This window comes from Pieris rapae, chromosome 21, assembly GCF_905147795.1.
Source record: "Pieris rapae chromosome 21, ilPieRapa1.1, whole genome shotgun sequence".
NCBI classification, from domain to species: domain Eukaryota; kingdom Metazoa; phylum Arthropoda; class Insecta; order Lepidoptera; family Pieridae; genus Pieris; species Pieris rapae.
The window spans coordinates 4,354,517-4,371,982 of NC_059529.1; the positions used below are offsets into that span (position 1 = coordinate 4,354,517).

Genomic DNA, 17,466 nt, shown 5'->3' on the forward strand with positions numbered 1-17,466 from the left:
TATTAATGTTGACAGATTATAGTGAAGAATCTTGGTACCTGATGAGGTTTTTTATGCTATATCTACAAAACTATATAAATGAATATTATTTACTAAATATATTGTTAATATACAAACTCGAAGATATGTGGACCAATTTAAGTCAAAATCTAAGCTAAATTTTTATTTTGTTGTACTATGGCTTTATTCCTGAAAAGCGAATACATATTTTTTGACAACTAATCAAGTTAGAGAAATAGAAAAGACGGCTTGCACTTGTCACTATAAAAGTACCATAATTTATGTGGTAGAATGCAATATTTGTTTATTGCGCTATCATACAGAAACATGTTAATATAGATGACATTAAATACGCTGCGCCAGTTGACTCTCAATCCGTCTTACGAATTTTCAATCATTCACCTGGCGGGTTTGACATTTTTTAACCCATCCCAAATGTGAACAACGCCGCTAAAGAAGTTTTCACTTTAAAAATTAGTCATATAATACAATTAATAGGTATCCCAATCAGGCCTATACTGCCTTTTTTAACATTTTATTCTCATTATTTTATAAATATTCATGTAAATAAAATTGTGGTTAACAAATTTAGTAAATTAATACATATTTTGCACTACATATAAAAGATGTAAGACGCGGATAAATATACATTATATGTAAGTAAGATTTATTTATACCTAGTGAATTATATCCCTTTTCAGTAAACCGTTCGATTAAACGCTCCAATGAGTTGAATCAGATAATATAGGTCGCGGAGACAAATTTTCTTGTACAGCTGGGACCCCGCAGATAACATGTGAATGGGGTACAGCTAGCAACGAAGTTGTACTTTATCCTAGATATTTGCTATACTGATTTTATAGATACTTTATGCTGATTTAACTTACCGATATATTTTACTGATCTCTACGTGATAAGTTATCTTAAAAACTTATATTGTGTAGTGAAAACTAATCTAATAGCCGAATGCTTCGATTAATTTGTGGGTAGAAACATAGTTTTCTTGGGTACAAAAATATTTTTTGTGTAATTAACCGTTACGAACCAAAAGGATAAGCAAAGTCCGGTTGTCAAAGTAATTAGATAATATAAGCTTTCAAATAAGGCTTCATCTAGATCCAGTAATTTTAAAAGTTTATAACTTACTTTATACTCATAAAATTAAAATGAGTTTATTTCATCATGTTTAAAAATAACACGAAGAAACCAATATAAATACATAATAAGTAGTTTATTAATTGCGAAAATATATTCTTCACTATTCCTGAATAAAACACAATTTATTATAGTATCGTCAAATTCGTTTAGATTCACTCAATGATAAAATGAAAAATATGTGACGCGGCTTGTTTCGCTCTCGCGTAGGATGCTGGAGATTGGGTTCACTGTGGCGTTTAATACAAATTTATTCGAAACAACCTCAAAACCGATATAAAAGGACGGCAAGGATGATTCGAAGTCAGTTCGATACCAACAATCCTCAGTTCACCAGCTAAAAATAGTAAATACAAGAGGATAGCAGTACTATGTATAACTGGAATTTTCCGTTCCTAGTATTACTTTGTGTTTTAAACACCATAAAAGCAGACACAAGTCTTGTTAATGGAAGGGAATATTCTCGTGAACGCTCACAGCGTTCTTATCATCCGGATATTCGAGCACTTGCTCGCAGAAACTTACCACTTCGAAACGAGTCTCCGGAAATATCAGTAAGAGAGAAATATCGAGACCTTCCAATACTACAGGAGAACAGAAGCGAATCAAGAACAGATACTCGAACTGATCAATCTAGAAACGTTAATCACGGTTTAAGTCGATTTCAAACCAATTATGATCGTCTTAGTTTACGCCAGAGGCAAGCCGAGAAAAGACATTATTCTAGACTGGTAAAGAACCGGGATTTGTCTGCAGAACGAGTAGGTTATGCCAATGAACGCCGTACTACTACTCTTCGTAACTCAAATAATTTGCGAACCAGATCAGATATTAGACAAATGCGCGATATCGAGGAACGTTTACCATCTTTGAACAGAGTTAACGAGATTAGAAGGGACAACCCTGGAGAAGTACGCTGTGAATCGAATTTGAAAAATAGAATGATAAGATCATTGGAAGATCGTCAACAACAGGTTTCCAGGATAAACAGAGAAATTGAAATACGAGATGGTTCCAGTCCTCTCCGCAATTCTGTTGATATTAGGAAAATAAATGGTCCACAATATAGGACTGGCATAAATAAAGAAAATAGGCAAGCTATAAATAAGGATACAAGATCAGATAAACAAAGAGAACGTATAGCTCCTTCTGTTGAGTTAAGGCAAATGAAAAGAGTTACATCACCGAGGTATCTCCGTAATCCCCGAAGCAGTACAAATGACAATCAACGAGTGGAGAATCTAAGGCGCGAAGGAGTAATCAGAAATGAACATTCAAATAGATATGAGCAACGGTCTATAAGTAGATTGCGAGATTTATCTTCGCGATCATTTGAAAGAATAAGTTTCGTTAATGCCAGGTCATCAAGAGCAATGTATGCTATGGAACGCGATACTGAAGTGCGGCATAATGAACGCAATGTTCGCGAAAATGAAAATCATCGGTCACTCGACGAAGTACGGCGTGTCCTCAGATCTTTAGAAATCTTGAATGTCCGAGATAATACGGAAAGAACTGTTAGGAAAGATGTTCCGATGGCCCAATTTAGACAACGCACGATAAAAACAAATAGTGATCTTGCAAATTCGTATCATAGAGATTCTTCTAATAGGAACACTGTAGCAAGGCGAGAAGTACGAAAGTTTAACCGTAACGAACGTGATGCTCGTCTTAATAATAACCATCGTTTACCTTTAAGAGAAACTGAAAGGAACTTTTTTAGAAACACCAGAGAATCCGACAGAATTAGAAACAGTATGGAGAGGAATGTCCAAATAAACGAACGTAACGAGAGGCGCGATAGCACAAGGTCTGCTAAAAGATTCAGAGAATCCAACGAAATACTAAGAGATAACACACAGAGGAATTATCTGAGAAGTAATGATGACAGAACTTCTGAGCGAAGACAACAAAGGACCTATACTCACACGATGAGACGCACCAGTTCTGATGAGAATCAGATTCGAAGATCTAACTCTAAAGGTGAAAGGGATGATGATACAAGAATGCGACAAAATGTGAACAAAAACGTGGACAGGAGATTATCTAACGACAATAGAAGAATCAGTCAATCAGTTGGACGTCAGTTAAGAGAACCAAGAATGACGCAGCAGTTGGAAAAAAACAAAAGAACACGCGAATACGACCTGAACTTTGATCATTCAAGGAACACATTGAGCATGGTCAATGAAGAAAACTCATCATTAACATGGCAGGCCGCGTTTTACGCTCTTCAAGCTATTTACATTTGTACTATTGTTGTCAAGGTTTTGAACAGAACAGATTCCACTAAGAGGAAAACCTGGTAAGTGGAATTAAGAATGTGCTGATTGTACTATTATATTGGTATCTTTAATACTTCTTAATTTTCAGGTCTTTCCAGTGGCTCTCTATACCAGCAAACAAAATCGATTAACTACAGAGACCTGCAGGCATGGAAAATGATATTGTTAATTTAGTGAAATGTATCTAAAATAATAATAAATCTGTTATTTGAAATATGTTTTTATTTCAATACTTAAGATTACAATTTAACTTAAAAACTAAATACCATCTAACACCTTATTCACAAATCTACAGTGTTACTTTTGTTTTTTTGTTGGCCTTCATAGAAGGCTTTGGTGATCATTCTCTTCATATCATCATCTCCAGTTTCATACCTGATAAATGATAATTAAATTAAAGAATTGGCAGTTTTACGACTTATGTATATAAATTAATACAATAGTTTTGTATCTTACAAATCCTCCTATTTTCTGAAGTTTTATCAATACATAGACAGTAGATCTCTAGCTTGATACACTTATCAAAAGCATATAACGAAAATATCTTTGTATTTAAAGTTTACCAAAATTTTAAGAAAAAATTATTAAGTGGTAAAATTTATTAAATATTGATTATATTGGCAATATTATTATGGACATTTGGTATTTTTAACAAAAACCTTTTAAAAATTTATTTGATTGAGTCATAAATATACAGAAATTGTAAATCTAAGGCCACTCACTTTCCAAACAGGAAATAATTAAAAAAAAATATTGGTTCACAGCCAATGTCCAACGGCACAAGTTAAGATCCAAAGTAGAAAATAAGGCTATTTATTAATATATTTTATATAATAAAACTTACATATTTTTCATAAGGCTCATAATAGATGCCTGAGGATCCTTATTATCAGTTTCAGCGGGCTCTGGCTTCAAACGACTACTACGTTTGTCTTCAAATTTTTTCTCTATTTCAGTCATGTGAGACCATTTGGTGGGTTCAGATTTTGCAAGAAATATAACAACCATGTCTGGAAAAAAGTATTACCAATTATGTACCAAATAAATTATGTCTCCAACTGCCTTTCACTAATTCATAAGAAGATAATGAGAAACTAATAATTTCATTAATATGTCTAATAATTATTTTATAAATAATTATTAAATTGTGAAACAATGCTGCAAATATATTATTTATTTTCTCATAAATCAATAGATATTATTTTAACAATCATAATCTGCATGAAATGCCTAATTTTTATAAAAATGTATACTGTATACTAATATACAATTTAAATGGCTGTTTTTTATATATTAAAAAATCTTTTAATCATGTAGGTAACATAATGGACACTTATGAACGTCGAAAAATAAATATATATTAAATGCTTCTAAATATACATTTACTTCTAATTTTATATAACTATCCTTATTAGCGTAGATCTATTCTAAGGGTAAGGTTAAATTAAACTATCTGAATTTATCCTTAATTTTTATTAGACTTGCAACGGATAGTATATTCGGCAGTATACCGAATACCGCATATTCGGCGAGGCCCCTGACCGAATAGCCGAATATTAGGCAAAAATATTCGGCTGAATTTTAGCGCCAAAAACTTGTACAGACGTGATTGTTTCGCGCTTCTTTGTTTTGTTCTAATGTACTATATACGCTAACTCACTGCATGACTACTTAATGAATGAAAATAAAAGAAATGAGAACCTTACCCGTCTAAATTTTGATAACCATAATAATTCATATACATAGAATCCTCAATTTTTCCAATTCAGAAGATGATTGTGTACCTGTGTTATGTACCAATTACTACTTAAATGATTATAACAGAAATGAAAATATACGTAATCAATCGATTTTAAATTTCCACTTTACCAATTATGTCTCTATGATAAAATATATAAGTAATCCGTATTCGGCCGAATAATATGTTGATATTCGGTATTCGGCCGAATATATTAAAAGCAGTAGAATTAATAAAATAATACCGAATAGTTATAGAATATTTGTCCCAAGTCTAAGTTTTATATATGTTTTGCCGTACACATACAATTTTATATATTTACATTTTAAGATAATTCTTTTTTTTGTTGAATTATAAGGAGAGGAGTAATAAACCAGAACAGAATAATGTAAAAGGGGGTAACAAATATATAAGCAAAGTGCCAGTGAAATTGTAGATAAGCTGCCAATGTTTTTTTATAAAATTAAAGTAATGTGGGTTAAGGAAATATGTGTCTTTTAGGAATTGGTTAAACATTACTACAATTGAAAAATATTTTCAAATTTATTATTTACAAGAGCTTTATGACAGTAAAAGTTTAATACTAGAGTTCTCCTTTAGGAAATCAAAGTAAGGAAAAAAGAAGATATACTAGAAAGAATGAGCAAGATGGGAGTTTTTACTTAAAAAAAATATTCAAAACAAATTAATACCTGTCTTCTGTTTCCAATGGGATTCAGCAACATTAATGGGATAAAGTAAATTATTTATCACCAATTTGTAATCCTTGCTGTCCAAGTCTTCAACATGCAGTTCCATTGACTTCTCAGTTAAATTACAGGTAACTCGCTCTTTTGGTATAGTCTGTACATCCTTTAGAGTGACAAATACCTTTACATACTTGTCTGATTGATCCCAGCCTAGAATTTTAATGTATTGGCTAAAATAATTCTGATTTTAGACTAAAAAAAGGAAACAGTTAGGTATCAATTAGCTTTCTCTTCCTGAAACACTGTTCATTATAATAGAAATCTCTATGAAAATCAATAATCCCAAATTTTGTAGTGAAAATTACACCTAAAGGCACACTGCCAGGCTTGAAAACAGAGTAGCAAACATATGCCGCTAGTATAACACTTCAGTCAGACAATATATAAGTGCCAAATACATTTATTTCAGTTTTGGAATGATCTAGATGATAAGCACTTCTCAAGCAATGTTCAGGAGTGCATAATTTTATGCAATACTTTCATTACATAACAAATCTATATTTTAATAACCAGCACAGGTTACATAGCATATTCAAGTTGTGATATTGTTTTTTTCTTATGATTATTTGGAGCCATACAGACAGTAAAGCATGTGCAACTTTACAATATTTTTTTACATATCATTCTTTATTGAGCTGCAAAGTTTAGAAATAAAGATTTTTTGATATAATTACCATATCCATTTAATTTTATCTGAGTCCTCTTCTTTTGAACAGATACTGATGGTGCAGGTGTAACAATTTCCAATGGAGTCTCTTTGACATTTTCCTTTAGCTTAATCCACTCTGTTTCTAATTTACGAATTTCTAGAGACAAAAAATCTTGCACCCTTTTTCGATTCGCCTGATTTAATAGAATTTTTAACTCATCGATGTCGCTCCGCAACTTTAAAAATAAATTAAATTTATAAAAAATGACTGGTCTGTGTGTAGTAGGCAGCGCATTACTCCTATAATAAATAATAAATATAATACACCAACTAATTGATTAGTTTGTTTTTAAATGATAAAAAACTACAGCATACTATTAATAGATCAAAATCCTTTTAATTTACTGCTAAAATGTTCAACAATAAATGAGTAACTATTACAATATAAACAAAAAATCATAATAGTTAATTGTTTGATAAGAACTTTTAAATTATTTGTTACAATTTTAGTAGGGTTCCTATACAGTATACTACTCTTTGTAAAATCTACTAACACTAAGTACAGCATTAATCTGTATTTTCTATATTTTTATTACAGCTTAAACACACTTAGCAGGTTAAAACAAATCTACTGAAATTATTAAGACTGAAACCACTTCTTATTGGAAAGTCTAAGTTTCAAATACTTACTTGATAACAACAGAGTAAAGGTAGTCTTGAAATAACCTATTGCCATGGTCTATATGCATTCAGTATAGATGTATATACAAAATGTATAAAGTATTATTATAATAATTGTATAAATGTTATAATAATTGTATAAAGCTTAAAATAAAGGAATAAACTACTAAATCTTACTACTACACTGCTTATAAACTAATAGAGGAGAACATATTATAGAAGTATTCCTATACATGTATGTAACACAACAATGTCCACACATTGAACTTACAAATTATATAAAGAAAAAATGCATAAACAAACCTCATTCATCTTGGTGTTAGACATAGTGGAGCGTCTTTGTAATAGACCAGATGCAATACTTTTTGTTTATTGAATAACGCGTGTACTATTTTAACTTTTAATTGCTTTCAATGAAAAGCCGGTTACTGGCTACTATTCAATAGTTAAAAAATGAATTAGCGTTACTATAAAATACCGAATAGTTCTAAAACCAGGGAGTAGTCACCAATTACAATAATTTAAATTCTTAAATGTAATTCAAATTCTAAAACTTGAAATTTATGCCTTGGATGAACAATCTAGAAACGAAAATATCACATTGACAAGGAAATATTAACTGAAAATTGACACTAAAGGTTTAGTTCTTTGTTTACTCTGTAAATATTTCTGAATACACAGAATATTATTTTTGATTTTCTATCAAATCCTTTTTTCCAAATAAAGGCATCGTTATATTTATATTCTAGCCCAACCAACATGCATTACCCGTAACATTTGTTATCATTATTTATACAATACAATAAATGATCTGTTCTTAATTAAACCTATAAGTTAATCGACTGCACCGATCACCGCTGTTAAGATAGCAGTCCTTAAACCAGACTACCTAAGACCGAAGGTGGCAGCATCCCCGTGCTTTTTTTGAAATGAAAGCATGAAATCAAGAAATCTATTCTAAGTAATTTCTTTTATCTATTCTCAATATACATTAAAATTAACACTATTTTTTGTTAAATAGATATGTCATTTTATGCTATGTCTTATACAAACTACAATGTTTAACATTGTAAAAAGGTATTTAGAACAAATGTTAGTATGCAGCATGGACAGTAATTCTGCATTAATGATAATTCGATTTTGTTATTGTGATCATAAGTATTTTTGAAACCACTAAAAGTTTATTATGATTTATGTATGTTAAGTATGTATGGATTGAAGATTATTGCGTGGACCCTATAATTAAAAAGCATTGATATTAAACAAGTATTTTAATATGCGCTTATAGTATCATTCTCTGAGTACATTACAGTCTTGACTCACTGCTTTTTTTTTTCGGAGCCAAACCAATTCTATTGTGTATTTCTTCTGTAGTTTTTGGTCCTCCATTAGTTGGTGTTATTACAGTGGAACTTTCGTCTCTTAATTCTTGTACTATGGACAAATGATTTTGTTCTCTGCGGGAATTTTCATATTCTTGTAAATCTTCAAGTTTTAACTTTATTTCAGTTAAAGGTCTTCGAATCATTGTCTGGAATTAATTAAAGCGCGAGATCAGAATTCTTATCATTACTGTTCAAACAATTACAAGAAACGTTTTTAAATATTTAATACTAGTCATTGTGTATGACTTTATTTATGATGCAAAATGCGTATAACTAAAACATGGTCTTATACTACTTTCGCAAATTTATTAAATATTCATAAGTGTACATTATGTTACCTATATGAATAAATAAATTTTGACTTTTTACTGGTTTTCCCTTAATATTTGTTTGATTGCTAATTTGAATTAACCATAAACAGGTATAGCATATGCTTAGGTATGCTTTAAATTGTAACTATGTCAGTTTTTAAAGTTGGCAGAACTGCAATGAGCATCGAACTCGTCACCCCTCAGTCCTCACCCCACAACGTGATTTAATTTTATAATATTGAATTAGTACTCTGTTAAGAGTAGACGTGTAGAATCTGTACAAAACTGTCACAACAATAGGGCGTCTACGTAACACGTTGTGACGTTATATTTTATATGGAATAATTTTAACAACTCCATTTTATTTATTAAGACGTCTTCGACAAAAGTGTAATTGAGTAAGAAAGAGAAAAATCAACTTACCAAAATGTTATACCTCGAGGATTATTTAGAAAGTATGTATTATATATTTTGACTTTCAATATCAGAAAGCTTGCCCTCCATTACGGTTGGTATGCCTTCTGTATACAACAGGAATCATTAACTTGTTTTGGCGCGTTATTTAAATTTATATTGTGATATTGTTTAATTAAATATTTACTTATAATATATTATAATTAAACTTCCAGTGATCGAGCATCTACCTCAAGAGCTAAGAGATCGCTTTACAGAAATGCGTGAAATGGATTTGTCGGTTCAAAGTCAGTTGAAAATTAATATACATATACTTATTAGTATTTTGTTAAATTCAACTATAAAAAATTAAATTAATTTTACTGCATTTAAAGATAACATGGATACCTTGGAAAAACGTGTTCGTACTTTGTTCGGAGGCTGTCGACGAGGTGATGTCAACCCAGAGCAAGCAGATACTGAGTTTGAAGATATTAAAAAGGGTTATAACAAGACTTTGGAGGAAGCAGATGAAAAAGTAACTCTTTCAAGTCAAATGTATGACCTAGTGGATAGATACTTGCGTAGATTAGGTAAGACATTTTTAATAACTAATTGAACTTTAGAAACTACTTTTAGCTAGTTGTAATTTTCTGTAAGAACTATGTCTATTTTAAAATAATTAATTGACTTAGATATATATCTTAAACATCCAGAGTAAGGAGATTTTTTACAATAATTTACTTCATGGTAATCCAAGAGTTACTCAAACTAAAAGTCTACTATATGTACCTACGGCTCGCTTATCTGCTAGTTTAAATGGACTTAAAACTTTATTAGAAATATTGATGTGTTTTACAACAGTCTACCGACTTACCGTAACCTTGTTTTGCAGGCTCTCAAATCTTAATGTGGTTTAAGTTTTCATTTTGTAGCGTTTTGCATCTTTTAGTTTTAGTTGTTATGTATATTATTAGTTATTATTAATATTTTGTTTTGTTTTATTTTGGGGTAGTTTCTTTAGTTTTTTACATTGATATATTGCTTAAGTTCTAATGTATTTGATGGGCATGTATAAGCGTGTTAAATTTGTGATGTCATATTTTCTTGTATTTTTTAGGCATACACATTGTTTTAGAATGGATATTTATATAAATACACAAATTGGTAATTTAGAGTAGTTGTAATTGCAACCTATGTATTTTGCATGGATTTAATTATTTAGAATAGAAAAGGTTATTTAATACCTATAAATGTTGTATATGCTTTGGTAAAATTAACTTTTTTTTCATTTGTGTTCCAGATACAGAGCTTCATAAGTTTAAGTGTGAACTTGAAGCTGATAACAAGGGTATTACAGAATTGTTAGAGAAAAGATCTCTTGATCTTGATTCTAATACAAACCATGGCCCATCATCAAATAATAACCATTATAAGGAAAGTAGGTGAGTGTAAAGTATTTTTTCATGATTAAAGATAATAATGTTTTTGTTTGGTGGTTTAATAGGTATATGTATATAATTTGTGAAACTTATCTAGGAAATGCCTCATTTTCTTTTTTAAATTTGTATAGTAAGCATAGGACCTATCAAGATTTTTGAGATGGACTGGTTTTTCCACATTATATATTATAACAGATATTTTATTGAACATGATGAGGAAGTTATTTTCCGATGGCAAATAAAGCTATTGGTTGGTGTTACGAGAATTGGCCAATATTAGAAGGGCTAACTGAGAAAAAATAAAAAATTAGCTATGATGTATCTTTTGAATTTCTTTTTTCTGAGAGCTAATCTTGGCGTTGTGGTTTCAACAGGCGGTTCTCATCCCTTGAGTTGTATGTTCGATGCCCCAGTTGTGCACCTCGGTGAAGGAAAATTTAAAATAAAAAAATAAATCAGTGGCACTACAACCTCTTCCGGTATTGGTCTCAGATTTCTGAATCTGTTTCATGATCAATTTTTAAATCTAATGGGCAAGTAGGTGTTCAGCCTCCTGTGCCTGACACGTCGTCGACTTTTTTTTGGGTCTAAGACATGTCGGTTTCCTCACGATGTTTCTTTCACCGTTCGAGCAAATGTTAAATGCGTACATAGAAAGTCCATTGGTGCACAGCCGGAGATCGAACCTAAGACCTCAGGTATGAGAGTCGCACGCTAAAGCCACTAGGCCATCACTATGGTGACTCAAAAATTGCCTATTGGAAATGTTACTAGCCCTCTGGCATTGAGAGTGTCCATGGGCGGCGGTATCACTCAACATCAGGTGAGCCTCCTGCCCGTTTGCCCCCTGTTCTATAAAAAAAAAGATACAGATATCTGAGTGGTTTAGTTCTATATATACCTTATTTTTGAAAATATTTGTGTTGAATACAAAATTGAATGCGTTAGATACCGCATCAGAGCTGAAAAACGTCGCGAAAGTTGGAGTAATAGGGAAGCTCGTTCCCATGGAAGTAACGGAAGTCTATCTAGAACTGATTCTGCTATACAGGTATATTTATTTATATTTCACTGAAGTATTTCCGAACCAATTCGACTTAGGGTCCTTCAAAAATGAGCGTACCAATCCTTAAAAGGCCGGCAACGCACTCGCGAGCCCTCTGGCAATGAGAGCGTCCATGGGCGGCTGTATCACTTAACATCAGGTGAGCCTCGTTTTCCCTGTTCTATAAAAAAAGTACTAGAATATCATAGTTATGTAACTTTTATTTGGAAATTCTTTGTCATTTATTCCTTGCACAATGTACACTTATGCGTCATACTTCGAATTCGTGTATGCGGTGAAATTAGTTGTTTATACCGTAGTATATATATTATTATATATATTTGCGTGTTGTTCTCACGAGTATGTAAGTGCGTGCTACAATTTCACCATGCCTCATGCTGATAGAGGACAAATCTTTGTTTTTAATTTGTTTTATTATTCTTGGTTACTTAAGATGTCATATGGAACATGGTGTAGTGGTTGCAGCTCCTTACAAACATTGTGTAAAAAAACTTGGCGATAAAGAGTGACGAGTTTATTGCCAGTTCTTTTCTTCCGTTCTACGCCCTTGATTTGAGAACTGACAGTAAATGTAAAGATAGAATCATTTAATGTATTTCTTTTTTTTGACGTTCATAAGTGTACATTATGTTACCTATAATAAATGATTTTTGATTTGATTTATAAACGTCAATTATGCAATATATATTAAATGCTTCTAATTTTCATTTACTGCAAGCTCTCAAATTAGAACGGAAGAGAAGAGTGGGTAATGAACTCTCCGCCACTGTAATGGCCAAATTTTGTTTTATAAATGTTTGTAAGGACCTGCAACTATTACACCATCTTCCAGATGTTATCTCAAGTAGTTATAATAATAATAATAAAAGCCTGTATTGCTGTGTTTACTTATTAGATACATAAAAGTGTGAAACACTAAAATATAATATAAAAAATTAATAATTAATCCACAAGCCGGGTGATTTCTATTATACAACTTGTCCTTGGACATAGGCCTTCTCCAGGGGCCATGAGGGCCAGCTACTCTTTGCAAATCATCTCCCGATCTATTTATTTGACTTCCTCCCTTCCGTCAATGTATCTTTATCTTCTCTCATATGTCCTGTCCATTTCCATTTCAATCTTTTACTAGAATTAACAACATTTCTTAACTTTGGCATGCCCTTTATTTCTTCTAGTTTTAATCTATATTTCAATTGATCTAGATTACTTCTTTCAATAATATCTTAAGTAGTTAATTAATTATAAAATTGAAATCAAAGATTTGTCTTCGCACTTATATTCTCGTGGGAACAACACGTAAATACAGAGATTTGTTTGTTTGTTTACATTGAATATGGTGGGAAAGTACAGGACTGATTTGAAAAATACTTTCACCGTTAGAACCCTATGTTATAGCCCGATAAATATAGTCTATAGAAAAATTTCAAATAAGTAAAAATCCTTACAAAAACAGACCTAAATCGCGTACGCTTTGGCATTTGAATATTGTTATAGACAATAGAGCAAAGTGATGTACTACAGTTTTATAGGAGACATCAATTTCAAAGTCAAAATCACAGATAGTATTTTACATTTATGCCTCGATTTTCTTCAAGTGTTACTTGTTAGTCATAATGATTGCAAATTAAATTTTTATAATTAATTTGTATGTCTGTTGTATGAATATTGTGTGAATTTTCTAGGCTGCATTGGGTCGTGACTCGTACTCCTTGGGTCACGCGGGCAGTGCCATAGCGGCTGCAGCCAGTCAAGCCATTGCTGCTACGCAACAGGTAATATTTATTAAATATTAAATGTGGGAAATTTTATGTTTTTTGAAGTTATACTTCTCTCAGAGAGAAAAATTATGAGAATTTTTACGATGCGCGCGCACACCAACACCTAAATTCGACATCGTAAAGTTAGGTCTAGGTGGCATGGAAATCGATAACTATGTTCCAGTTGTATATTCTAGTATTTTTATATTTACAACACGTGTTTCGTAACAGTACAATTAAACAGTGTGAATAAATTAATATTATTTTGGTGTTTTTAAATCAATTTCATATACGAAGGATTTGCATTTACTAATAATTTATTTATTTAAATAAAATCTTTTTGATGAATTTTAATATTTATCGTTAATCACTTTAATGCATTTTAGTTATTTTTTTAGCCATTTCCATACGCCAAAGAAGTGTAACTTCTAACGCGTGTACTTAAGTACACGCACTCTTTTACTTTTATAACAAATTAGAATGCTTCATATATCAAATAGATATCTATATCATTTTGATTGGACTTTTTTATTTGTAATAAAGTTTTTTTTTATATCGATTACTACACAGTCGGTTAATTTAATGCTAATACGATAGAAATCGTTTAATCTTTATAGTCAATGAATATGAAATAATATTTTTGTAGATGCAGCAAGGGCGTCGTACGGCGTCCCTCAAAGCGTCCTACGAAGCGGTGGCCGGAGACCTCTCACACGCGCATACGACACACCATACGACGCATCACGATCATGGTATATACAAACCCCACATTGAGTCCGAGAAAATATATTCCTTTCATTTTGCGGTATCATAAACTATCATTACTAGAAAACTTAAAAAATAAATTTCTAAGTAATTAAATGTGATTACATTTATCAGGGATGTAGGCTATTAAGGAAAAAACACGGTAAACATTACTTCAGATGACAATAAATTAAAATTAAATTTCAGGCTCGACCGTAGTGTCGAGCGGACATCACAGTGGCCACGCCCACTCTTCTGGAAGCTCTAACAAACGCCACAAACAGAAGTAAGTCTGGTTTAAACAGTGGGAACTTTGCGGAAAAACAATTAGTTTATTTAATTTACAAAAAAAAATTTATTAGGAAAACGGATACATCAAACTACATAAAACATAACAATTATAAATTCAATCTTCTTTATTACTTTGAAATAAACAGCAATATCTTATAATAACTCATTTCAAATTTAGAACATGTCACAATTTAATTTTACCTCTGAAAATCCATAGATAATCTAGTCTTTGACTCATTTATATTAGTTCATATTAGAGTTTAATACTGGCCGTTTCTTTGTATAATTTCGTTTTATTGTATTCGAATTTCGAACGTCATACCATACTTTAATATGTATTTATATTACATTCAAATTTTTACTAATCTGTGGCCACAGATGATTTCGGGTTTTATTAAATTGTCTTATAATTAATTTGGTTAAATTTATTATATGAGATTTAGGAGTGCATGAAACTGTACCTTACTGCCTATTAAATCCTTATTGCCTACTAAAATCGGAGTCCTAACCATATTTTAAAGGTACGGGGTATCATATGACAAAGTATTGTAACAGTATTATAAAACACTCAGCAACATTTAGATAATATTCTGTTTACTAATCGATACAGATACTCAATCCTTTTTTGATTAACAAACACTTGTATTGTGTAAATGGTTTCATAATTCAAATATTTTTTTTTTGTATTATGTATATATAACATTAAAGATTCTCTAAAATATACTTTTTTAGGAAAAGTTATTCGTCGAGTGCTGCATCTATCCACGGGCAGGCGTCAATGGCCGCTAGTCGCTCATCGTCGCCTACACTTGTGTAAGTATAGATTTTAACAAGATTTTTTTATGACGAATGTTCGGTTATTAAAGAAACGAGTGGTTATTGTTACGAGGCCTTCGTATATACGTCCGCCTGGCGGCCTTCAAAGAACAACCATCAAATTAATCTGTAGAAAAATTTCGAATAGTAATTACTGCACTATTTTACTGGTATATGTAATTTCCGTAATTATGTTTTATTTTAAAAAAAGTTTAAAAATCACCGTAAAATGTATTTACATATTTATTTTTATAAATAGATATTATCAGATAAATAATAAAAATATGTTTTATTGAATTGAGTGTTATATTTGTTGCAGGCCCATTAATAATGCAAACGTAAACAAAGTAGTTATCGAAGAGCCGGTAGAAGAGGAATGGGCCTATGACCCCAACGAGCCGCGTTACTGTATTTGTAACCAGGTGTCTTACGGAGATATGGTCGCCTGTGACAACCACGATGTAAGTTCCCCAAACAAGAAAATAGGCAATAGGCCTTTGGCTGTTCCATATATGGCCTGTGGCTGTTCCATATATGGCCTGTAGCTGTTCCATATATCGCCTGTGGCTGTTCCATATATGGCCTGTAGCTGTTCCATATATGGCCTGTGGCTGTTCCATATATGGAACCGTTACCCGTCTAGGTAACTCCTAACCAATTCGACTCAGGGTCCGAGAGGCCTACTAGTGTAAATTGAAATGTCTTGATGGTGGTCTAATTATTAAAATATCCTTGTTCCAGTGCCCGTACGAGTGGTTCCACTACCCGTGTGTTGGTATCACGGCACCTCCGAAAGGGAAATGGTACTGTCCGCAGTGCCATACCAACATGCGTCGCAATCGGGCTCATCGCAAGAACTAATGAGAACTATCTATTTATGTCTCCAATACTCCTTTTTTAATATTTCTAGCTAACTTGCTAATATTTGCGAGAATAGGGCAAAGTATATTTTGTTTGCCACCATTGTATGGAAATTTGATGTAAATGAATAAAAAAGTCTGCTATTGATTTTATTAGTTCAGTTAAGTTTTATTTCCAAAGCGAGGCAATGTGAGATTACATTTGATTTGGGCATATTTTGTTTCGCCAACTTATTGGTAGTGAAAATACGATATAAATGAATAAAAGATGCAAGAAACAAAATTGGTTTTATTTTTTACTGATTACTTAATTTTTTTTTTTACTTTTTTTTGCATAGCGGGAACGTATAAAAATAAATAAGTAAATATCTGGTACATTTTTATTAAAAAAATTGCTTCGGTTTTTTTTGAATTTGAGTCAAATATCCTTGTATATAATTTATTTATTTAGTACTCCTACAGCTAACAAATTATATAAAATACAAACAAATATACTGAGAATATAGCCAAAGATGGAATACATAGATGATACATACATTTAACAGCAAAAATATTTAAAAAAGGGAACTAACAAAATATTTAAATAATAAAATATTTCTTTTAATTTAAGTATATAACAAAAACTTAGTATAAAAATAATATGCATGTCTAGCTTTAGCTGATAATGACTACATATTTGCACAGTTTTAGGCTTGTTAAATAAATTTAAACCTATGATAGTGCTACAGATGTAAAATTACATACCACATTACACTTTCATAGAAATATACAGTAGAAATGTATGAAAATTGGGTTTTATGGTATGATAAAACCGGATTCCCGCATGTGGCGAAATAATTGACTTCTAATATATAAAATTCTTGTGTCACCGAACCCCTCCGAAACGGCTCGACCGATTCTCATGAAATTTTGTGTGCGTGTTGGGTAGGTCTGAGAATCGAACAACATCTATTTTTCATCCCCCTAAATGTTAAGGGTGGTCCACCTCTAAGTTTTTTCATTTATTTTTTAGATTAAATTTTTCGTTTTTATTATACACCATACAAAAATACATGCAACCCTAAAATTTTCACCCCTCTACAATTAATTTTTTGGCACAAAAACATGGCAAAACAACGTTTGCCGGGTCAGCTAGTTATCC

General features: G+C 31.6%; 3 protein-coding genes across 3 annotated transcripts; 2 read left to right on the forward strand and 1 right to left on the reverse strand.

Annotated features, from left to right (window-relative positions):
* The first annotated feature begins 2,451 nt into the window (after positions 1–2,451).
* On the forward strand, positions 2,452–3,657 carry LOC110998133 (peptidyl-prolyl cis-trans isomerase G-like). Its single transcript, XM_022266599.2, has 2 exons — positions 2,452–3,460; positions 3,529–3,657. Exons 1-2 carry the CDS (start codon positions 2,529–2,531, stop codon positions 3,569–3,571), a joined length of 975 nt encoding a protein of 324 aa, XP_022122291.2. The 5' UTR covers positions 2,452–2,528; the 3' UTR covers positions 3,572–3,657.
* Positions 3,645–7,858, reverse strand: LOC110998126 (calcyclin-binding protein). The gene is made up of 5 exons (XM_022266589.2): positions 7,561–7,858; positions 6,602–6,812; positions 5,871–6,077; positions 4,285–4,450; positions 3,645–3,815 (listed from the first exon to the last, which is right to left on the reverse strand). The coding sequence occupies exons 1-5, from the start codon at positions 7,582–7,584 to the stop codon at positions 3,722–3,724; spliced, it is 702 nt and encodes a 233-aa protein (XP_022122281.2). The 5' UTR covers positions 7,585–7,858; the 3' UTR covers positions 3,645–3,721.
* A 1,353-nt stretch (positions 7,859–9,211) lies between these two features.
* On the forward strand, positions 9,212–16,602 carry LOC110998125 (inhibitor of growth protein 3). The gene is made up of 11 exons (XM_022266588.2): positions 9,212–9,408; positions 9,583–9,654; positions 9,742–9,939; positions 10,650–10,791; positions 11,737–11,839; positions 13,540–13,629; positions 14,261–14,366; positions 14,566–14,644; positions 15,382–15,462; positions 15,785–15,926; positions 16,207–16,602. The coding sequence occupies exons 1-11, from the start codon at positions 9,381–9,383 to the stop codon at positions 16,324–16,326; spliced, it is 1,161 nt and encodes a 386-aa protein (XP_022122280.1). The 5' UTR covers positions 9,212–9,380; the 3' UTR covers positions 16,327–16,602.
* Positions 16,603–17,466: the final 864 nt, after the last annotated feature.